This window comes from Heptranchias perlo, chromosome 1 (genome assembly GCF_035084215.1).
Source record: "Heptranchias perlo isolate sHepPer1 chromosome 1, sHepPer1.hap1, whole genome shotgun sequence".
NCBI lineage: Eukaryota > Metazoa > Chordata > Chondrichthyes > Hexanchiformes > Hexanchidae > Heptranchias > Heptranchias perlo.
Window position 1 is genome coordinate 76,219,816 of NC_090325.1, and position 24,798 is coordinate 76,244,613.

The 24,798-nt window shown below is 40.5% G+C and overlaps 1 protein-coding gene across 8 annotated transcripts in view; it reads left to right on the forward strand.

Moving 5' to 3' along the window:
• Positions 1-24,798, forward strand: part of mtus1b (microtubule associated tumor suppressor 1b) — a 184,524-nt gene that overhangs the window by 151,520 nt on the left and 8,206 nt on the right. For all 8 annotated transcript variants that reach the window (XM_067986903.1, XM_067986894.1, XM_067986926.1 and 5 more), the window contains 6 exons: positions 11,209-11,423; positions 15,678-15,783; positions 15,952-16,025; positions 17,129-17,224; positions 21,061-21,180; positions 22,699-22,796. In XM_067986903.1, the coding sequence (XP_067843004.1) occupies positions 11,209-11,423; positions 15,678-15,783; positions 15,952-16,025; positions 17,129-17,224; positions 21,061-21,180; positions 22,699-22,796 (709 nt within the window). The remainder of the gene's footprint in view (positions 1-11,208; positions 11,424-15,677; positions 15,784-15,951; positions 16,026-17,128; positions 17,225-21,060; positions 21,181-22,698; positions 22,797-24,798) is intronic.

A 24,798-nucleotide genomic window follows, 5' to 3' on the forward strand; every position in this document is an offset into this window, starting at 1 on the left:
TTGACAACAGTTTTATACTATTGATTAAAACAATTAGATTTAAATTGGAGAATATTTTGATTAACTTCTTGTACACCCCTTTGAGCTAGAACACTCTACTGTCTCAAATTGAGTTCACTACAAGAGTTGTACTGTCACATTTGGCGTTAACTGCATGTTAAAGTACAGAGTGGTTTATATAAACTGTAAGATGATCTAAAATTTCCTGAAAGTATTTTTTTCTGGTGGGGCAGGGAGACATTGATGGGAAAAGAAAATGCTTCTGCCTTATGATTAGGGTTGGTGCTTGTTTCTGGCCAGACAGTTGCTTTTTTGACAGCTGTCATTTAATTTTTCATGTAAGCTGGACAGTAAATGTCCACTTTTCTGGAGCTTGGTCCTGTTATTCTGGTGAACATTTTTTTGATCTGGTATTGTGGGGTTTACTGTAAACAACCAAACCTGTGGGTCCAAAACCATAAGGACTGAATAAAGTTCAGAGCCACCAGCAAATAAAAGAACAGCTCTTCCTGGGGGTTTACAGCACTGCACCGAAATTGGCATCGTCTAAATGAAGATCTGGCAAATGGCTGTAATACAAATGGTACTAAAGTAAATCTGCCCCTTTAGCAGTTGAATGTTGGGGCCATGCAACAGTTGTAAATTGTATTGAAGAAAATTTCAAGTTTCTTCCTAAGCTATGCCTCAGGATTTGTCCCCAGTCGCACTGTCCATTTTGGACCTGGCAAAAAGTGGCATCCGTACTTCAAATGTGTAATCTATGGATGTTACTTTTAAAGGGCGAAAGAAATATGTCACTAAATGGTTTTGAGTTGATTTTTAAAAAAAATTTAGCTGTGTAACTGTAGATAATGTTGGGATGAATGAGATTATTGGCATTAACTGAGCAAAGGTAAACTGAAAATTTAATGAAATGGAGGATTGTACAGATTTAACCAAATAATATTAGCATGGATTGGTTGACGGACAGAAAAGAGTAGGAATAAAGGGTCGTATTTGGCTTGGCAGGTTGTAACTAGTGGGGTGCTACAAAGATCAGTGCTTGGGCCTCAGTTATGTACAATATATATCAATGACTTAGATGAGGGGACAGAGTGTAATGTATCATGACGATACAAAGCTAGGTGGGAAAGTAAGCTGTGAGGAGGACACGGAGAGGGCAAGAAAGTGGTAGATGGAGTATAATGTGGGGAAATGTGAAATTATCCACTTTGGTAGGAAGAATCGAAAAGCAGTTTTTTAAAAGGTGAGAGACTAAGAAATGGTGGCAGTCAGAGGGATTTGGGTGTCTTTGTACATAAATCACCAGTTAACGTGCAGGTACAGCAAGCAATTAGGAAGGCAAATGGTACGTGAGCCTTTATTGAAAGAGGGTTGGAGTATAAGAGTAAGGGGTCTTGCTGCAATTATATAGTGCACTAGTGAGACCACATCTGGAATACTGTGTATAGCTTTGGGCTCTTTACCTAAGGAAGGATATGCTTAGAGGGAGTGCAACAAAGGTTCACCATATTGATTCCTAGGATGAGAGGGTTGTCCTATGAGGAGAGATTGAGTAGAATGGGCCTATATTCACTGGAGTTGGGAAGAATGAGAGGTGATCTCATTGAATCATGTAAGATTCTGAGGGGGCTTGACAGCGTAAATGCTGAGAGGCTGTTTCCCCTGGCTGGAGAGTCTAGAACTAGGGGGCATGGTCGCAGGATAAGGGGCTGGCCATTTAAAACTGAGATGAGGAGGACTTTCTTCACTCAAAGTTGTGAATCTTTGGAATTCTCTACCCCAGAGGGCTGTGGATGCTCAGTCATTGAGTATATTCAAGGCTGAGATCAATAGATTTTTCGATTCCAGGGGAATCGAGGGATAGGGCAGGAAAGTGGAGTTGAGGTAGAAGATCAGCCATAATCTTATTGAATGGTGGAGCAGGCTCGAGGGGCCATATGGCTTACTCCTCCTATTTGTTATGTTAATAGCTTTGCTGTGGCTGGGGTGGGGAAGTCTTAGGATAATCAGGCTGTTGCAAGTTTTGATTTTTGCCTTGGATATTCTTGAGTACAGTGGTCACTCTTGTAAGAGGTCTGACCATTTGTTTAGGGTGTGACTGTTCTGCCATTCTATGATGGCATATCCCAGGGGTGTAACGATGGGACCACCTTGTGAACTGAACTGGATATCGTGTCTTTCATACATGCATCATGCTGTCCTTTGATCTTTTTGAAGGTGGATTGAGAAACGCTTGGTAAAATGAGGCTAGATCCAAATGATTCAGCTACTTTATTTTACAGACAGTAAGTGAACATGGAGTAATCGTCTAGGAAAAGTCCACTTAGTTCAACCTCACTTACCCCTTAAACATGGAGGAAAATTAATTAACCTCATGTCCTTTCCTTTCAAGAGCTTACTTGTTTTTGGCATTATCTTTCTTTCAGAGCACTTCAAGCTGTAAAAACTAACATCCTTTTTAATTTTTATCTCCATGCTCCAGGTCAAGGGCTATGTGTCGCAGCCCTCAGGGCAAAAGGGATAATAGGGACAGGTGCAGTCAGATTTGGAACAGTTAGCTTTGGTCCAAGGAAGTAGATGGACACTATCTCAGCCAACTTTTCCATGGAGCGGTTTATCAACAGACCTGTCAACCAAACTGCAATTTTTTTTTTTTTAAAAGCTCAAAGCTTAAACCTAACTCTCTCCCAAAACCCTTTCCGTGAAGAAAAAATGAGCAAAAATCCTGAAATGTGACCGGCATAAACTCTCACATATGCCACCATGTCCTTGATGTATGATAACATCCTCCTCTTTTCCTGGTTGTTCTCCATCTTGTTTCATTTGTGGATGCCTATGGTTGCAGTCAAGCTTGTATACTATCTGATTTTTTTAGAACTAAAAGATTTTACGTGATGTACAGTTGCAGTACAGGGAATCATTAATCAAATGCAGGAAGTAAATATACAGAGTTGTACTGAAGGTATTTCCACTTTTCCAGATGAGATTTTATTATCTGGTCCTCTGTGCATCTTAGAATAGTGCTTATGGGGTCAAACATCCACCTGAACCAGTGGAACAGTGTCCTCTTGGTGTCCTGACCTCCCTCAACCAGAACCTCCAGTAATTGATTGAATAGTCATTCACTTTGTTGCTGCTTGTGGCATCTTCCTCTGTGCAAAATGGCTTCTAAAGTAACTTGTCTGTGAGGCACTAAGATGTGGTGAAACACTATATAAATACAAATCTTTGCAACTGTCAGCCCACTGGCACAGGATGAGCTTTCTTCCTATTTCTTGTGCACCTTGCCATAGTAGAGATCAGGATTCAGTGGGAGGCTGAACTTGTGTTCCTCAACAACTAGGTGCAATTTTTCTTTTGAAGTTTTACATAGTTTATACATATCAAGTCATATTTTGTTCAATCACGTGCACATTGATACATTGAGTCTATTTTAATTGTATATCAGGATGTTGCAAACTTGAGGGCCAGGATAGAGCAGTATGTGGTTGTGGGGTATTTGAAACCATTGATATCTAAAGAATAGTGTTGAACTGGATGGTTTCTGTGGTACCTGATACTGTCTAGCCAGTCTGTCTGTCGTACTCCCCGTGTTTCTTTTGACTTCCTGTTGGGTATTTGAGGATGAAGTCTTGTGTTCGGCTTTAGGAAGATGGTCCAGACTGCTTGATAAACTTTTCCGCTTAGGTTGGCAAATGTGCTACAGCTGTCTTGCTCTAAACCACAGTGTAGGGGTTCTTGACACTAGCAGTTAGCTGTGATTACTTGTAGTTCAAGGGAGATTATCTGTGTCCCCTCTCGGCAAATAATGGGTGAGAGGAGTTCACAAGGTCGGTGTGTGGTGTCTTAAACTGCTATCCTCAACGAATGGATCAGTAAAAGTTTCTCACTCCAACCTCTAGCATTAGTCTAGGAGGGTTGCAATTCATGAAATTTGTATTGGGTGCTTAAATAGTGACTCAATGCAGTCTGTTCTTCCTGAATCCAGTACCACCATCTATAATAAAAAATCTTCATCTGCACCCACTTCTATTCAACTGTTATAAATTCCTATGTTGAACTTATAATGGAAATTGCTCATGTAAACTTGTCATACTGTAATTACACCATCTGTCTGGGGCTACTGCATCTTAGCTTTGTCCGAGTTCCTCGGCCTGCACTGCAGAGAAACTCCAATGCTGCAACTGACTCTACTTTTCAACTTTCCAAATTGCTGTAGTTTGGCTGTCTAGCTATAAATATAAAACTGAACCATTAAAAATAGTGTATGACTTCAAAATGGGGTCTGAATTAAATCTCTGCGCCCCACTTTACTTGAAGATGACACTTAATATTTTTTTAAACAAAATAACAAAAGAAGACTGCTTGATCCATCAAACTTGTTCCATCCTGACCAATTTAGCATGCGCATAACCTGGTACTAGCATTACATTTTCAGCGATATTAATCTGGCTAATCAAGTTGAATGCATTATTATGGTTGTTGCCTAGGTATTAACCCACATGAAGGTCTGATACTGCATTGGATCACTACACAGAACTGGATCTAGTATGCATTTTCTACTGATATATTCTCTAACACTCAGTGTCTTCACAATCATTTAAAAAATCTACAGATAGTTCAGTGCTCTTCTTTCCTCCCGCCCCCCGTACCAAATATTTGGTAGGTCAATGTTGGACCACAGGATACCTGGGAAATTGAAAACTCAACGCAAGCACCACCTAAAAGTCTCGTTAATCTCCTAGGAGAGGCAAGAAACCTAGGGCCAAAAAGGGGGGGCAATCTGAAAAATTCCTCTCCAACCCCCTCAGGTAATTGAAACCAATCCAGGAGAGCACGTTAATTGTTAATCCACTTACATTTTATAAGATGGTCCAAGCCAAGAACCAGTCCAGCTCCCTTTTGAAGGCGTGCAGAGAGTCCGCACAAGCTGGCAACATCTTTCTAAGGTTCACTACTCTCTGGGAAAAGAAGATCCACTTAACATTTCGCCTATTCCTACTCAATTCCTTTGTAATTTAAATGCATGAAGCCTGGTTTTGCCCAATTTGTCAAACTAGGTATGCAATCTGGCCCTTTCGTTATTTTATATACCTCCTATCAAGTCGTCTCGAAGTTTCTGCTGCTCTAAAGTAAATGGACCCAGCTCTTCAAGCCTACAACTACAAATTTCTGCCAGTGGGGTTGGAGCCAATTCGTAAACCAGTATATCAAATTCCCACTGGCACCACAAGATTTTATCTTGAGCAGTAAACTAGTGAGGGTTACCTTATCAAAGGCTTTCTGAGAATCCAGGCAGACAATGTCAGATGGATTACCCTCATCCACTAAACTAGGTACCATGTTGTAGACTCATCACTAAGGTCAGGGCATGTGGAGTCATGGGACAGGTAGCAGAATGGATACCAAATTGGCTACAAAACAGGAGAGTAGCGATTAAGGGTAGCTACTCTGATCACCAAAAGGTGGGAAGTGGTGTTCCACAGGGATCGGTGCTGGGACCACTGTTGTTCACAATTTACATTAACTATTTGGATTCAGGAATCGGAAGCACAATTTCAAAATTTGCAGCCGACACCAAATTGGTGAGTGCTAGTAACACAAGGGAAGAATGTGTCAAAATGCAGGAGGACGTTAATAAACTTGTAGAATGGGTGTGCAATTGGCAAATGAATTTCAATAGATCAGTGTGAGGTGATGCATTTTGGTAGGAAGAATGAGGCCACAAATTGCTTGGAGGATAATCTAAACAGGATAGAGAAGCAAAAGGATTAGGGGTACAGATACACATCACTCAAAGTAGTGATGCAGGTTAGTGCCATTTTTTTTTTTAAAAAGGCAAACCAAGCACTGGGGTTCATTTCTAGAGGGATAGAATTGAAAAGCAAAGAAGTTATGTTAAACTTGTATAGAACCTTGGTTAGATCACACTTGGAATATTGTGCACAGTTCTGGTCTCCATCTAATAGAAAGGATATAGAGGCATTGGATTCACAAGGATGATACCAGAACTGAGAGGATATCCTCATCAGGAAAGGCTGAACAGGCTGGGGCTCTTTTCTCTAGAAAAGGGAAGACTGAGGGGTGACCTGATAAAGGTCTTTAAGATAATAGGATTTGATGGGGCAGACAGAGAAAATGTTTCCACTTGTGGGGAGTCCAAAATCAGAGGTCATAAATATAAAATCATCACATAACTCCAACAGGGAATTCAGGAGAAACTTCTTTACCCGTAGTGGTAAGAACGTGAAACGTGCTACCACAAGGAGTAGCTGAGGCAAATAGCAGAGATGCATTTAAGGGGAAGCTAGATAAGTGCACTAAGGAGAAAGGAATAGAAGGGTACGTTGAAAGAGTTAGATAAGTATGGAGGGAGGAGACTTGTGTGGAGCATAAATGCCGGCGTAGACCAGTTAGGCTGAATGGCCTGTTTCTGTGCTATAGTTTAGATGTAACCTGGTTAAAGTAAAAAAACTCACACGTTGGTAAGACATGACCTTTTATGAAAGCCTTGTTGAGTATCTCTAATGGCCCCTTCTCTTTCCCAGTGATCATAAAGGTCATCTAAGATCCCTTCAAGCATGTTCCTTATGATCAGTCAGACTGATGGGCCTGCAGTTCCCTGAGTCTGATTTTATCCCTTTTTTTGAAAATCTGAGCTACATTCCAATTTAAGGGAACAATCCTGGGCTCTACTTGGCTCACAGAGCCCCTGTCATTTCTCTTTAATCATTCTTGGATGGATGTCATATGGACTTAAAAGCTGATCTATTTTGAGATGAGATTTTCTATTCTATCCAAGATGACATCCCTATATTTTAATAATTTTGTTGTCTACAGTACATTCTGCATTCTGCTGTAGATAAACATGGGCTGCTTCAGTAATGGAATTGTAAATGCAGCTGATCAGCAAGCAGCCCCAACCTGATGGAGGGAAGGTCATTGAAGTAGCTGAAGATGGGCTGAGGAACTCCAGCCATTTTGTGGGGCTGCGATGATTGACTTCATACCACCTCAACCGCCTTGTGTCGGATAAAACTCCAGCGATTGGGGGGGGTTTTCCCACTGATCCCAGTTATGCTAGGGTTTGTTGGTGCCATTCTTGGTCAAATGCTGCCTTGATGTAGTTACTCATATCTCTCCACTTGCACTCACTGGACCAAGGTTGTGATGAGGCCTGGAGTCAAGTGATTGAACATTGGTGACTCGGTGCTGCTTGATGTCACTTTTGACTCCTTCGATCACTTTGGGAGGAAGCTGATAGGGAGTTAATTGATCGGGTTAGATTTGGGTATGAGATTCACCCACAGGCAGTTGTTGTAAGTCATAAGCATATAATTGTGCATGTACAAGCTGCTTGTGTGCACAATTAGTAGAATTGAATTTCTGCCTCCAGGCTGTGATATTACCAGTAGGGGAGGGGAAGAAAGAGGACCAGCAATGTTGAGACTGCATTTGGGTGGACTGGGAAATCAAACTATCTCCAGCCAGGCCCAAAATGTTGAATCCCAAAGTACTATTTAAGGTTGCCTTAATAGTACTTTTGTTGCGGTATTGCTCTATGTTTGGCTACTGTGTCCTGGAAATACTTTACGTTAATACTGGGTGATGAAATTATTTCATTCCCCAGCATTAGTCTCCTTCAGCTTTGTTATTCTATTTCACTGTTGAATTTATGCATTCATTCCATTTGACTAAGTATATCTGGCTTAGTAGAACTGTTAATATGGAACAAAAATTCAAAATATTAATTTTTGGTCATAAGTTGTTTACATAATGTTTCAGTGGGTGTATCTTGCTTTAAGTTTCTTCACTTGTGAAGCTTTCCTTCAACTAAAGACAAAATATTTGTGAAGTGTTTGGTGAATCAGATGTATTTTTGACGTGAACTTTGTGTGTAGTCAAACCACATCTGCCAATTAACCTGCTTGAATACAAGGGCATCACACAGCCCTTGGAGCTGTTGTGTACATGTTTTAGAGCAAAGGACTGGGGGGGATTTGAACTGGAAGTACTTAGCTACATCACTTGCCTCCATGATAGATGATTGCTCTGAATAATGTAAACAGCTGTGATGTCACTGGGATTCATGCCAGCAGCGCTCAGTGGAGCCAAGCATTGCAGTGTCTAGAGGCTGATGGCCTTTCAGACTGCAGTCTACTGCATTAACGGTAGTAAATGCAGACTCTGATATTGTAACTTGATTTGTAAATTATGATATTCCTAGTAAGCATGTTGATTTGAATGTGTAATTATGGAGTTGCTGTAGCAAACACATTTTTGCTCAGTTACAAATGTTCCTAAGCTCAACCAAAAGCACGTGCAAGATTTTTTTTCTGATATTCAGATTGTGAAAATGTCTGTCTGAAAAGATAAATTGTACTCATTTCCCCCTTCACCAAATTAATTCACAAATGTGGTTTGAGTCTGTGGCAGAGCCAAAAGTTGTATTTAAAGCTCGTGCTAACATTTTCAATGTAAATTACAGCAAAAATACCTTTGTTTTTTTTTTCGAGGGTGTAATTAGCAGGGTAGATAAGGGGGAACGAGTGGATGTAGTATATTTGGATTTTCAAATGGCATTCGATAAGGTGCCACACAAGGTTGTTACACAGGATTGGGGATTGGGGGGTAATATATTAACATGGATTGAGGATCAGTTGATGGACAGAAAAGTGGGTAGGAATAAACGGGTCATTTTTGGGTTGGTAGGTTGTAACTAGTGGGGTGCCACAGGGATCTGTGTTTGAGCCTCAGCTGTTTACAATATATATCAATGACTTAGATGATGGGAGTGTGTGATGTATTATGACGATACAAAGATAGGTGGGAAAGTAAGCTGTGAGGATAACGCAAAGAGGCTGCAAAGGGATATAGTTAAGTGAGTGGGCAAGAAGCTGGCAGATGGAGTATAATGTGGGAAAATGTGAAATTATCCACTTTGGTAGGAAGAATAGAAAAGCAGAATATTTTTTAAAAGGTGAGAGACTAAGAAATGTTGGCAGTCAGGAATTTGGGTATCCTTGTACACAAATCAGTTAACACGCAGGTACAGCAAGCAATTAGGAAGGCAAATGGTATGTTAGCTTTTATTGCAAAGGGGTTGGAGTATGAGAGTAAGGGGGTCTTGCTGCAATTATATAGGGTTCTGGTGCAACCACATCTCGAGTACAGTGTACAGTTTTGGTCTCCTTACCTAAGGAAGGATATACTTGCCTTAGAGGGGGTGCAACGAAGGTTTACTGGACTGATTCCTGGGATGAGGGTTGTCCTGAGGAGAGGTTGAGTAGAATGGGCCTATATTGGATAGGCTGGGGTTGTTTTCTTTGGAACAGAGCAGTATGAGGAGATTTAATTGAGGGGCCTAGATAGTGGATAGGAAGGATCTATTCCCTTTAGCAGGGGTCAATAACCAGGGGTCATAAATTTAAAGTAATTGGGAGAAGGATTAGTGGGGAGTTGAGATTTTTTTTCACCCAGGGGGTGGTGGGGGTTTGGAACTTGCTGCCTGAAAGAGCAGTAGAGGCAGAAACCCTCATCACGTTTAAAAGGTGCTTGGATGTGCACTTGAAATGCTGCGACCTACAAGGCTACAGACCAAGAGCTGGAAAGTGGATATGGCTGGATAGCTCCTTTTTGACCGGCACGGACATGATGGGCTGAATGGCCGCCTTCTGTGACAATAAATTTCTATAATTTTATGATTGATATTCTCTGGAGTTTAGAAGAATGAGAGGTGATCTCATTGAAACATATAAGATTGAGAGGGGTAGATGCTGAGAGGCTGTTTCCCCTGGCTGGAGAGTCCAGAACTAGGGGTTGTAGTCTCAAGTTAAGGGATTGGCCATTTAGACACTTAGGGAATTGAGGGATAGGGCGGGAAAGTGGAGTTGAGGTAGATCAACCATGATCTTACTGAATGGCGGAGCAGGCTCGAGGGGCCATATGGCCTACTCCTGCTCCTATTTCTTATGTTCTTATGGGATGTTGGTTTCAGATTCCTTTGGCTAAATTATAGAAGAGTTAGTGTATGAAGTTTGAGTATTCTTAAAATTATCCCGTTCCAAGTGGGCGCTCTTCTCCCTCCCTTCTCTTTCCTCCCACCCCACCCCACCCCAAAAGAATTCCAGCTGTGGATTAATCAAGTTTAGATTGAGATTACAGTTCCTAGTGCTGTGAAATGTGCTATGTTTGTACTCCATGTCTGTTACATAACTCAGCCATGCTGTAATAGGGAATACTGAGTGAAAGTCAAGTGTTTCCATAAAAGAAGAGAAAGCGGAGTAGCCTAGGACATATTAATTCTAATAGTGAAATTGTGAAGAATGGCAGTGGTGGAGAGTCAGAAACTTTGCCCACCATCCTTTTTAGTAAGGTTGATGCACAGATACAAATTTTTTTTTTTGTTTTGCGTTTATAATACCTCCAGAGGCCACCGTTTGCCACTTGATTGCTTTATGCACAGTTTTTGAAAAGGTAATTGCTCCTTAGCAATGCACGAGAGTGGCATAACTTTTGTAGGAAAATCAAGGACCATAAACCTATCTCTCTTCCATCCTCTTGATGGATGCAAAAAGTGGGCTACTTTCTCCCAACTCTAGATTATTGACCAGAAAGCTTCCTCGAGTCTCGAGACCAAGTAGGCAATTAGCTCTTAGTTAAATAGTGTGTATTGCAGGTTATAGTTTTGCAACCTGTCCAAAGCAGCAGGCTTTACTTTTCTGAATAAATACTATTTTGAAAATAATGCAAAAGGAACCGAATCAATTTGAAGCAATCTGGAACTCCAAGCAGATTTTTGAAGTCTTCAAAATTTTCCAATTAAATCAATAGTACTACAGTTTGCTTTTAAAAAGACATCCTTTTGATATTTTGTGTGTGAAACTTCTAAAATCCTAGAATCAGACCACCACATAGCCAGAATCCATTTTTTTACAAAATTAACTGCCACAAGTTACCTTTTGTAAAGAAACATTTGGTGTATTTGGGATCCATTATGTTGAATTGATAAACTACTATTGAGTTACATCTTTAGAAATTTTGCCTAAGGCACAAGAAAAACCCCTTGATTTGCAAGGTTTACTGCTAAGAAATGTTTAAGCTGGGAATTGTGCGAAAACGCACACAAACCCATAGCCGAAATCAGGAAAGTTTTAAAATTTGTCTTCCTATCTCACTCTCTTCTCTCAATTCTGCTTTTGCCAGAGACGAGGAATTTGACTTGTGTTAAGTTAGAGAAGGATGGAGAGGAACTGCAAAACAAATATGAAGGATTGATTCAGAAGCTATCTGAAGAACACCAGACTGAAATTAAAGGTTTGGAAGAAAGACTCGAACAGCTCTTCACTGCAGAGAAGGAGCATCTACAGCAAACCTTTAAAGATGAAGTGGGAAATCTGCAAGCACAGCTGCAAAAGGAGGTCTGTATCTTTAGATGAACTTTTTTCTCTTCCTTTTGAGGGGATAAAATATAATCTCGCCTCTACTCCTTTTTACACCAGCTAGGCATGTGGTTTGATCTAATTGTTCGTTTGTTTTGTCTAATTATGCATACTTTGAGTGGGGTAAGTTTCTTTTGACTTATTTTTCCTCCTTTCTTTCTCAAACTGCCACATTTGCCAATTGCTGTCCAAAAAACAAATCAAACTGACACTCCCAACGTAAACACTAGAACTACTTATCCTGCTCAGAGGCTTGACCTGTCCTTTACAGTTCTTAATAGATTTACATTCAATATGAAAATGTTAATTCTGCTTCAATGAGCATGAAGTTAAATAATCAAAGTCCCCTCAAACAGCATTAATTTATTAAGGTTCCATTCAGTATCTCAAGGCTACATTTTGCATGGACTGGAAATCAATGTAAAATAGCAATTTATGGTGACTTACTGATTCTTTATGTCAAAACTATTCAGACTATGAAGTATTGCCGCTAACCTAGCTTCAAACCCTGGATAGGCTATCAAATGTACATGCTTTTTAATACTTCAGTTTGGATAGGAATCGTTCTGGTCTATAAATATATTTTTAAAATTTGTTCTTGGGATGCAGGCCAAGCCGCCTTTATTGTCCATCTCCATTTGCGTTGAGAATGTGATGGTAGTTCTGATCTCTAGTCCTTGTGGCAATGGTGTACTCAATGGTATAGTATTAGGCAGGGAATTTTAGTATTCTGAAGGAGTTGAATATCTCATGTTAAATATACCCATTCAGTACCTTGTTTTAAAAATACAGTGCTTCAATCAAGTGTTTGCTTGGATCAGACTTTTAAAAGCTGACAATTTAAATCGTAAAGATCATCTTTACATAAGAACCTAAATAAGAACAGGAGTAGGCCATCCCGCCCCTGGAGCCTGCTCTGCCATTCAATAGATCATGGCTGTTCTTCCACCTCCACTGCACTTTCCCGCCATATCCCTTGATTCCCTTCGTGTCCAAAAATCTATTGATCTCAGTCTTGAATATACTCAATGAGCATCCACAGCCCTCGGGTAGAGAATTCCAAAGATTCACAACCCTCTGAGTGAAGAAATTTTTCCTCATCTTAGTCTCAAGATAAGGAGTTGGCTATTTAGGACCAAGGCTCCTAGTTCGAGACTCTCCAGCCAGGGGAAACGACCTCTCAGCATCTACCCTGTCGAGGACACCCAAATGCCTCTGACGGTCAACCTTTCTTAGTCTCTCACCTGTTATATAAAAAAAATTCTGCTTTTATATTCTTAACTACTAAAGTGGGTCATTTCACATTTCTCCACATTATACCCCATCTGCCACCTTCTTGCCCACTCACTTAACCTGTCTATATCCCTTTGCATCCTCCTCACAGCTTACTTTCCCACCTAGCTTTGTATTGTCAGCAAACTTGGGTACATTACACTCTGTCCCCTCATCTAAGTCATTAATATAGATTGTAAACAGCTGAGGCCCAAGCACTGATCCTTGCGGCACCCCACTAGTTACAACCTGCCAACTCGAAAATGACCCATTTATTCCTGTTCTGTTTTCTGTCCGTTAACCAATCCTCAATCCATACTAATATTACCCCAATCCCATGAGCCCTTATCTTGTGTGGCACCTTATCAAATGCCTTTTGAAAATCCAAATATATTACATCCATTGTTTCTCACTTATCTACCCTGCTAGTTACACCCTCAAATTCTAATAGATTTGTCAAACACTCTTTCATAAAACCATGTTGACTCTGCCTAATCATATGATTTTTCTAAGTGCCTGTTACTACATCCTTAATAGTAGATTCTACCATTTTCCCTACTACTGTTGCCAATGCAAAAACATTACTGACCAAATTGTTGGTGTAGCTCCAATTGCAACTATAGATTTTTTTTAAAAAAAATTTTTGTTGAATCTCCTTTCATTACAGCATGGTACATTTGCTTTAAGGCATTTTTAAGTTTTCCTACCTGTTTAGTGACTGAATCCGTAAAATTAAGAAATGTTGACTCCTATCCAATATTTTTAAAAAATTATACTCTTTTAACCAGGCAGTTTGTAAGCATTGAATTTTAAAATTTGTTTTAAGCCCAGTACCCTATCCCCAATCATGTCAGCTTGGCTAAGTTGTTGCACACTTAGCTCTTGTGAAGGTTGTAGGTTCAAGTCCCACTCTGGAGATTTGAGTGTGTAATCTGGGCTGACATTTCAGTGCAATACTGAGGGAGTGCTGTATTATTGGAGGTGTCGTCTTTCAGATGAGATGTTAAACTGAGATACCATCCATCTGTTCAGATGGATGTAAAAGGTCCCATAGCACTCTTTCAAGAAGAGCAGAGATCTCCCAGTGTACTGGCCAACATGTATCCCTCAATCAATACCAAAAGCAGATTAACTGGTCTGTGTGCAAATTGGCTACTATGTTTGTCTACAAAACTGTCACATTTCAAAAGTAATTCACTGTAAAGAGGATGCATATGGTGCTATACAAATGCAATTATTTTCTAACACATGCCCAAAGAAACCCCAGTAAGCCGATCTTACTGTCAAATGTACCCTTCTATCTTGATTTTTATCTTCTGTCTGATGATGTTAACTGCATGTATTAGCATGGATTTTGCTTGGGTTGCCTGAGTTTAATTTTTAAAAAACATTTCTGTAGTCCCAGATTCAGTATGTCAGGGTTTTTTCTAAAACAGTAAGCCAGCATGACTTTCCTCAAGATGCAAGTTAATTTATGGATTCAATAGTGGGCTGAAGTGCTAATTAGTTAGACATGCCGGCATCGATTTTCCCTTGTTTGCTCGGGTTGTTGAAGCTGGGTCTAGGAAACTTCATCACCTGGAATAGCCAGACTCATTGACTAGCATTTAAGCCACCAACAAAAAATCTATTCATTCACTATTGATGAATATCCTTTCTAGGTTAATTAAATAACAAGGTATATTGTTTACCCACAGTTGTAAGAGGACGTCTAGTCTGATGTCCTCTATGATCGACAGCTCAGTGGGTAGGGTTCCCCTCCCTCTGACTGCAGCAAAGGAACAGCTAAGAAAGGCACGGGCAAACTTTTGCATTCACTGTCCCACACAGAAGGTGTCCTATGTTCTAGTAGACAGCAACAGGAATTTACCTGTGCTTTAAAATAAGCCAGCTAGTTTAAGAAGCTTAGCTGAATATGGTATGCCCATGTTCAGAGCTGGTAAGGTAGCTATGTTTATTTTCATAATGAAGATGCACAGAAAATTGACCACTCTCTCTGTGCAATTTGTATACTGTTCATTGATTTGTGAAATAAATTAGTTGTTGACTTGACGTGCGTTACTTTGCTCTGTAGAGTGCTTTTGGTCCACCTTCCATAAATAGAGAACACATGGTGGCATGTGCAATATTTCAGTGGCCAGTGTATGGAAGAATTTTCTGTTACAATCCCTGGGTCATGTGATAAGATAACTCAAGATGTTGAGTTTTGAAAGGTGCACTCCAAACCATTGAGATTGAGTAGAATGGGCCTATACTCTCTGGAGTTTAGAAGAATGAGAGGTGATCTCATTGAAACATATAAGATTCTGAGAGGGCCTGACAGGGTAGATGCTGAGAGGCTGTTTCCCCTGGCTGGAAAGTCTAGAACTAGGGGGCATAGTCTCAGGATAAGGGGTCAGCCATTTAAGACTGAGATGAGGAGGCATTTCTTCACTGAGGGTTGTGAATCTTTGGAATTCTCTACCCCAGAGGGCTGTGAATGCTGAGTCATTGAGTATATTCAAGGCTGAGATGGATAGATTTTTGGAATCAAGGGATATGGAGATCGGGCAGGAAAGTGGAGTTGAGGTAGAAGATCAGCCATCATCTCATTGAATGGCAGAGCAGGCTCGAGGGGTCATATGGCCGCCTCCTCTTTTTTTTAATGTTCTTGTGGGGGAGTGAGGTTCACTTACCTGAGTAATCAAATTGTGATGCTGGCTATAAAGAAGTGATTGGGCTTGAAGGGGATTTTTTTGTTGCATGTTGAGATGAAGAATGATGATGCTGGGACAAAATTATTTCTTTTTGCATCCAAGATGTGTAAAATAAAGGGTGGGGAAATCAGCACTAAAAGGACAGTAATGTGGCTAACAAAACATTGGAGCAGGCCTGATGGGCAGAATGATCTACTGTTCCTACATTCCAAAGTACCAGCGTTCACTTAAACTGCTGAAAAATTAACATCTCTCTTGTATTTAGATTGAAGGCTTAACCTCTAAACATGAAGCTTATAAACTGGAGCTTGTTGCAACTCATTCAAAGAAACTAGAGTGTCTCGAGAGAGAATATGAACAGAACCTGGCAGGTAATCAATGCTGATTTATCTGTATTTTATCAGTAAAATTACTTTGAAAGTAATAAATCTAATGCTTTGTAACACAGCTGACAAACATTTATCACTCCCCAGTATAATGTGTTGCTTAATCACAAATGATTATCACAGCAGATGGGCTTTATTTTATGTTCATTGCAGAACTGACCAGATCTCACGAGTTGGATCAGAAGACACTTGAAGAGAGCTTTAAAGAGAGACAATCACTGTTTCAGGTTAGTCCAACCTTTACATTGAATGAATTCTACTGTGGGCAGCTATTTGGTACACAATAGTACCACCAAACACCAATGAAGTATATGACCAGGCAGTCATTTTGGCAGTAGTCCAGGGCAAAACATTTGAAGGGCACTGGGAGAACTCCTGCACTTCGAATACTGCCATGGGACTTTTTAATGTCTGCCGGTGACAGCTCTTCGAGCAGACAGTCTTGGTTTAACATCTCATCTGCAGGATGGCGCCGCCAACAATATAGTACTCCTTCAGTAATGCATTGAAGTGGCAGCCTGGAGTCAAGTCGCGATAGGGACTGAAACCAAAACTTAAGAGTCTGAGGTGGGAGTGTGAACAAATTTGTTGAAGTACACTTAGCAAGCATTACAAAAAAAAATGGAAGTACAGAAAAGTCATGAGACTGTAGTTTCAAGATAAATATGGATGAGGCTTTTACACACAATGGATGAACTAAAATGGGACAAGAGTTCAAAAGTAAAGTTAACCATTAGAGAAATCTGACTTCCCATTGATACCCCATCCAATTTCTCCAGCATGCTGTGCTCCTAGAAACCACAAGTATCAAATTTGAGATACCTAACCTTTTTCCAGTTGTACCTGCCATTGTACTATCTAGTATTAGAACTGTTGGTTAAAATTAAGTAAAGGACAATGGGTATGGTTGTCTAGTGGGTACACTAGCCTAGCTGTTATGGTACCAGACTAGCAGCCTAACACAGTGAGTTGAAATAACATGTTGTGAAATTGAATTCAATAAATCTGGTCATTTGTTGGCTGGCACCAAAAAATGACCATGAAAGCTACTGGATTGTTATTAAAAACTCAACTGTTTCCCTAACATCTTTCAGGAAAGGAAGCCTGCCATTCCTATTAAGTTTGGCCCACACCTTTATGGTTGATGTTTGAATCCCTCAGGGCAATTAAAGATGGGCAATAAAGACCACCTTGCTAGTATTGCTATTATCCAAAGAACAAATATGTGGCAAAAAAAAAACTTGCCATAAAACATCAAATGTTGCATGATGATTCCAAACCAAGTGTAAATGTTTACGGGTGCATGTCCAATCATTTTTTTAATCTTCAGGACCAAATTGCAGAACTGAATAAGGAAAATGATTCTTTAAAAGAGGAAATTAAAATCAAGGAGGAAGTCACAAAAGCACAGGGGCAGAAAGATCAAGTAAGTCCCACCTTATTCCCAAGGAATACTTTTTTGGCTTTGGACTGCGTCTTTTGATTGCACTATTAATCATTAAATGCTGAATTAAATTGGGTGTGCATTATTTGTGTTGGCATTCTTGATATGTTTTTACACTTTTTTCTTTATTATTCAATCACATTTTAATTTGGGGTGTTTGGCTTATGCACTGTTCAAAAGCATATTCTATAAAATAAAAAGCTTTTTTTCTAAGGGAGGTTTTGTTCATGAAACCTTATTTGAATAAATTTGTAAAATAATTGGCACTAAGTAACTTGTGCAAACATTTAAATGTACTGCAAATAAGATGGTGAAACATTGTAAACAAGGTAGTCAAACATGGATACAAATTGTTTTTCTCATCATTGGATTTCTGCAGTAAATACAGTTTGCAGTTGTACATTTGATATCTGGCACGAGTTGCACTATTCATTTACCTTTTTGACCTTGTGCATGGCCATACCTCTACCAAATTTGTAAAACTATTTGTTCAGTCTCCTGTGGCTCCGCTATATGCTTTTTCTGTACATCTGACTAACTTGTAGGATTGAATCTCCTATTATGCTTCCTGTGGGTAATGCCATAGAATAACGGATCTTGACCTAAGAGGGGAACTGTATTAACACAAACTTTGTATGGCCTAGCCAAAATAATAGATTTTCTTCCATTTCCTCTAGAGGAATTGAATTGTTCATAATGTTGAGAATAATCCCAAAGAAACTTGGAGATATTTTTGATATCATTGAGGATCTGCAGTTTTGGCTGTTTTGCAAAACAATGTCCTGTCATTTTAAGTTTTTTTTTCAAAAGTTCAGAAGGCACAAACTTTCAATCAGAAATGTTTACTTTGTACTGTAGGAGGGCCTTCAGAATACATTGAGCTACAATGTAAAACTGGTGCTGATATTAACCTACTAACCAAAAATATTGTCTGTTTCAAACCTACACTTATAAACACGAAGCATATGCTTTTCTGAGGACTAGTTATCTTAACTAATGGTTGTGCTACTGGACTAGTAATTTAGAGGTCTAGACAACTAATCCAGGAAGATGGTAGTGGTTGTTGGAGGCCAATCATCTCAGCCCCAGGACATTGCTGCAGGAGTTCCTCAGGGCAGTGTTCTAGGCCCAACCATCTTCAGCTGCTTCATCAATGACCTTCCCTCCATCATAAGGTCAGAAATGGGGATGTTCGCTGATGATTGCAGTGTTCAGTTCCATTCGCAACCCCTCCAAATAATGAAGCAGTCTGAGCCAGCATGCAGCAAGACCTGGACAACATCCAGGCTTGGGCTCATAAGTGGCAAGTAACATTTGTGCCAGATAAGTGCCAGGCAATGACCATCTCCAACAAGAGAGTCTAACCACCTCCCCGTGACATTCAACGGCATTACCATCGCCGAATCCCCCACCATCAACATCCTGGGGGTCACCATTGACCAGAAACTTAACTGGACCAGCCATATAAATACTGTGGCTACGAGAGCAGGTCAGAGGCTGGGCATTCTGCAGCGAGTGACACACCTCCTGACTCCCCAAAGCCTTTCCATCATCTACAAGGCACAAATCAGGAGTGTGATGGAATACTCTCCACTTGCTTGGATTAGTGCAACTCCAACAACACTCAAGAAGCTCGACACCATCCAAGATAAAGCAGCCCGCTTGATTGGCACCCCATCCACCACCCTAAACATTCACTCCCTTCACCACCGGCGCACTGCGGCTGCAGTGTGTACCATCAACAGGATGCACTGCAGCAACTCGCCAAGGCTTCTTCAACAGCACCTCCCAAACCCGCGGCCTCTACCACCTAGGAGGACAAGAGCAGCAGGCGCATGGGAACAACACCACCTGCACGTTCCCCTCCAAGTCACACACCATCCTGACTTGGAAATATATCGCCTTTCCTTCATAGTCGCTGGGTCAAAATCCTGGAACTCCCTTCCTAACAGCACTGTGGGAGAACCGTCACCACACGGACTGCAGTGGTTCAAGAAGGCGGCTCACCACCACCTTCTCGAGGGCAATTAGGGATGGGCAATAAATGCTGGCCTCGCCAGCGACGCCCACATCCCATGAACGAATAAAAAAAAATCCAGGGAATGAGTTCAAATCCCACCATGGGTAGTTTGAGGTTTTTGAATTAAGTTTTGAAAAGAATCTGGAAATTTAAAAAAAAACTTATCAGTAAAACTAACCATGAAACTGTCAGATTTTCATTTTTTGAAAAAAACTTTTCCTGAATGCTGCCTTCCTTATCCAGTCTGGCCCATGTGACACCAGTCGCAGGCCCATGTGACACCAGTCGCACACCAATGTGGATGACTCTTAACTGCCCTATGTAGTGGCCTAGTAAGCCACTTAGTTTAGGGATGGGCAATAAATGTTGACCTTGCCAGCGATGCCTACATCCCAAGAATTATTTTTTTAAACCCAGAACAGTATGATTGGTAACAAATATCCACAGTAACAACTACTACTTCCATTTTATATAGCTCCTTTAACATAGGACAATGTCTCCAAGTGCTTCACAGAAGTGTAATCAGCAAAAATTGACATCCAACCAAAGATGATAGGGGTGACTCAAATCAATGTCAAGAGGTAGGTTTTAAGGAGGGTCTTGAAGGAGGAGAGTGACTAGGAGAGTCTGAGATTAAGGGAAGTAATTCCAGAGCTTAGGGCCTACTCTAAAGGCAGTGCTACCGATGGCGGGGCAAAGGAAGAGGGGGGATGCACAAGAGTCCGGAGTTGGAGGAATGCAGGGTTGTCGGGCCAGATGAGGTTTGAGTTAGGGAAGGACACGGTCATGAGATTTGAACACCAGGATGCTTTTAAATTGGATGTGTTGGGAGACCGGAAGTTAATGTAGGTCAACATGTATAGGGGTGATCAGTGAGTGGGACTTGGTGCGAGTTAGGATACAGGCAGTAGAGTTTTGAATGAGCAAGTTTATGTGGGGGAGGACAAGAGGCTGGCCAGGAGAGCATTGGAATAGTCAAGTCTGGAGGTGACGACTAAAGCATGAATGAGGGTTTTAGCAGCAGTTGGGCTAAGGCAGGGGCAGAGACGGGCGATGTTAGAGGTGGAAGTAGGGTGTTCATTGTGATGGAGGAGATGCAGGGTTAGAAGCTAATCTTGGAATCAGATAGGACACGGAGATTGCGAACAGCGTGGTTCAGCCTGAGAAGGGGTGGGGGATGAAATCAGTGGCTAGGGAACTGAGTTTGTCAGGAGTGGGGGGATTGCAAAGACAATGGCTTCAGTCTTCCCAATGTTTCATTGGAGGAAATTGCGGCTCATCCAGGACTGTCGGAAAAGCCAGCTGACATCACGAGGCAGTCGAGGTGGTGGAGGGTTAGAGCTGGATGTCGTAGTCAGTGAATCATTTGTGGAAATAAAAAAAAAAAATCATTAACTTGGTTTGAACCCAATGGGAAAAGCTCCAAATATCCATTGTTTACATGGAGCCTGTTTACAGCAAGCAATGGCATATGGAAACAACTGTTTTGGTTATGTATTTCTAAAATGACATTTTGAAATATTCTATTTGTTAAATTCATTTTGCGTCAAACATAAATTCAGTTATAGGACGTTTCACCTGGTGTATCTATCCAGTTATTTTAATTCCTTCCACATTACACTAAACTGATTCTTGTCTCCAGATGTATTGTAACAAATAACCCCAGAACACACACATTAGAACTCTCAAACCTTTTTAAACATAAAACAAGGCAGCTCAAGCATTGCTGGCTCAAATATAATAGCACCATTTGAGAAATCTTTCTAGTTTAAGATTGTTCTTTGTTCTTTATTTCTAGAAAATTGACCCCCAGAGTCTTTATCTGGAACAAGAACTAGAAAGTCTAAAGGCAGTGTTGGAAATAAAAAATGAGAAAATACATCATCAGGAAAAAAAGCTGATGCAGATGGAAAAGCTGGTAAGTAGTCTTGGGCAGGGGTGGCTGAATCCAGCACAGGATGTCCAGTATTCAGAATAGGCTCTGATTCTTGCATCAGAGATGGTTGTTGAGTCATTGACGTAAGTAACTTCTGTTACCATTTTTATCAAACTTGATATCAAAGTGACACACGTGGGTTATCAAAACAGTCATTAAACTTGGATAAGAAATCCTAAAAGTGCATTGGATATTGTGGTTCAGTTCCTAGAACAGTGATCTGAAATTTCCACTTTAGCATGATATGCTAACTGCAGTAAGTTCACACTATACTTTACTGAAATGCATTTTTAAATTATTTTCCATATAATTGTCCTACATCTCCAGCTCGTCATACCTGATGTGTACGTTACACCTAGCATATTTGTAGCATCAAATCATCTGTCACGCTTGAACTGCTATCTGTTGAGTCAACAATGTTGGTTTGCTCCGATATCTTAATGGCACTCATGAGTAGGAAAAGCTACCAATCTGGAATCAGCAGCTATCACAAAACGAAGCAAAAGATTGATTTTTGTGTGTGCCTCCCTGCTGTCGTTTGCCCCCAGAAGGCTGCCTACTCTCACTCCTGGAGCTTCAGTTGTGCTCCTTTCCTGGAGCTGAGTTCATTCAGCTCAGCTTTTCCTTTGATACTATTCATGTCTTCACAGGACTCTATGTAACCTCAGTGCACAACACCTTTTGTTACTCCCCATGTGCTCCTTTCTGATAGAGGCACATGCAATTGTCTGGTCCATCAAAATTAGCAAACTTGTCGCACCAGATGAAGTGGCTTCTGCTGTACACAGTAAAATGTCTTGCATAGAAATTAGAATATGGAAACAGGCCATTTAGCCCAACCAGTCCATGTTGGTGTTTATGCTCCATGCAAGCAGTAGCCCTAATCCCACATACCCGCTCTGTTTCCTTATTCCCTTTACCTGTAGTCACCCATTTAACCAATTCTTAAATATTGACATAGTCTCTGCTTCAGTCATTAACTCTGGTGCATTCCACAGTATCACAACCCTCTGTTTTTAAAAAAAAGTTTCTCTTGCTTTCTACCCTAAACCTCATGCCTTGTATCTCTGCCCTTTGTTCTAGACCTCAACCACTAGAAACAATGTTTTCATCTTCTGTCCCATCCCTTGATTTTAAACGCCTATCAAGTCACCCCTTCTCTGTTAACAAAAATACTCAATTTTCCAAGTGTTTCTATGTATCTGATTTCCTCATACCAGGCAACTTCCTTATGAATCTGCGCTGTACCCTTTCTAAAGCCTCAACATCCTTACAATAACACGGAGCCCATAAAGTGTCTCAGTACTCCAACTGTGGTCTTGGAGGCATAGAGGGTAATTGTGCGCTTAATACAAAAGGGATTCAAGCCTGGAACGGTGGCAGGAGAGTTGGCTGGTAGAGGAGTGGTGATTTGGGATAGGGATGAGAGGGGCCAAGTTGTTGAGAGGGATGAAAGAGAGACAACTTAACTCTAATCTAAACGGAAGTTTTTTTTTTAAGATGGAAAAGCATATTGTGCTGGATGAAAAGCTTAAAATTGTGCTGCAAGAAAATGAAGACTTAAAAGCTCGAATGGACAAACACATTGCTGTGTCTAGGTAAGTGAATAAAATACTGTTGAGTATATTAACTAGAAAATCACTGATCAGTCACAGAATTCTTTTGGTCTATTTGTACTGTAAGCTTGCACAGTTTCACCAGAATTAGATAAAAATGAAATTTGAGTACTGATATTTATGATCAACTAAGTTATTTGAACTCTCTATGATGCTTGTAGCTCCACAGTAAATGCTGGGAGGTGGCGAGAAACCTCGAAATAATTCTGGTGGAAGGAAGTTAAGGCAGCAGAGACTTGAGGAAGCTAAAGCCCATCATAATGGTTAAAGGGATAAAGGAATTTGGGTTTTTAAACAAAACCTGTGAAAGGCATGCATGTGTCGAGGAATTTTAGATTTGAATAAGTATTTTTGAAAAATTTGCATTGCAACATGTTTACAAGATGATCAATTTCTAGAAAAATTGCTCTACATTTGAGTAATGAGACCGAAGTGGTTGGTTAAAGGTTACACATGGGGTGAGTCCCCTTTCACACATCCCACTTTAATCACTGGCCATACATAATGATAAATCTTAATGTGTTATTTGCACATGTCATCTACACACATGACTGTGTTCCAAATAATCTCAATATGATGCCCTTCTAATATTGATGTTTCCTGTATTGAATTAGAAAGTATACTAGTGTAAATAAGTCAGATCAAGGCAAGATATATGCCAATTGTTTTCGAAGTAGTAAACTTGAATTACTATGGTCCTGACTAATTTATGTGGTGGAACATTTAAACTGGTTGGATACATTAATGCTCTTACTGTCTGGCTTAGAGTTGAGGCAGTTTGGGTAATGTAGTCCTTTATCAGCCTTCATTGTAGCACTGTACGCTTACAGAATTGGTTCTGACGTGCAGAGTATTGTTTGTACTACCTATCAACATGAATTTCCCCATAGCCATGAAATGGCCATGAGGAGGGCAATTGGGGCCGGTGCTTTGTGGTGTGGTTGCATATGAGAGCAACTCTTTAATAATCCGTTTTTTTTTAAATCGGGTTTCAATTACCCAGATATTGGCTATGAAAACAGCAGTGTCAAATCTATAGTGTGTTTCTAAATCTAGTATAGGTTTGCTTCCTTAATTTGTCAAATAACCAACATAGTCTTTGGCTTTTTTGGATCTAACTAATGAGTAATGATCCAGCATGGATACAGAATTGGCTAAGTAGCAGGAAACAGTAGTGACAGGTTGTTTTTTGGACTGGAGGGAGGTGTACAGTGGTGTCCCTAAGGGGTGAATACTGGGACCACTGCTTTTCTTAATATATATTAATAATTTGGACTTGGGTGCACAGGGCACAATTTGCAGATGACACAAAACTTGGTAGTGTAGTGAACAGTGAGGAGGATAGTGATAGAATTCAAGAGGATATAGACAGGCTGATTGTATAGGTGGACAGATGAAATTTAACGCAGATGTGATGTACATTTTGGTAGGAAGAATGAGGAGAGGTGATATAAACTGAAGGGGGTACAGGAACAGAGATCTGGGGGTATATGTACACAAACCATTGAAGGTGCCAGGGCAGGTTGAGAAAGCTGTTAAAAAAGCATACGGGATCCTAGGCTTTATAAGTAGAGGCATAGAGTAGAAAAGCAAGGATTTCATGATGATGAACCTTTTATAAAACACTGGTTTGGCCACAACTGGATTATTGTGTCCAGTTCTGGACACTGCACTTTAGGAAAAATGTGAAGGCCTTAGAGAGGGTGCAGAAGAGATTTACTAGAATGATTCCAGGGATGAGGGACTTTATAGTTACATGAATAGACTGGAGACACTGGGGTTGTTCTCCTTGGAACAGAGAAGATTGGATAGAGGTATTCAAGATCATGAAGGGTCTGGACAGAGTAGATGGAGAGAAACTGTTCCCATTAGCATAAGGGTCAAGAACCAGAGGATATATATTTAAGGTGATTGGCAAAAGAACCAAAGGCGACATGAGGAAAAACTTGATTACACAGTGAGTGGTTAGGATCAGGAATGCACT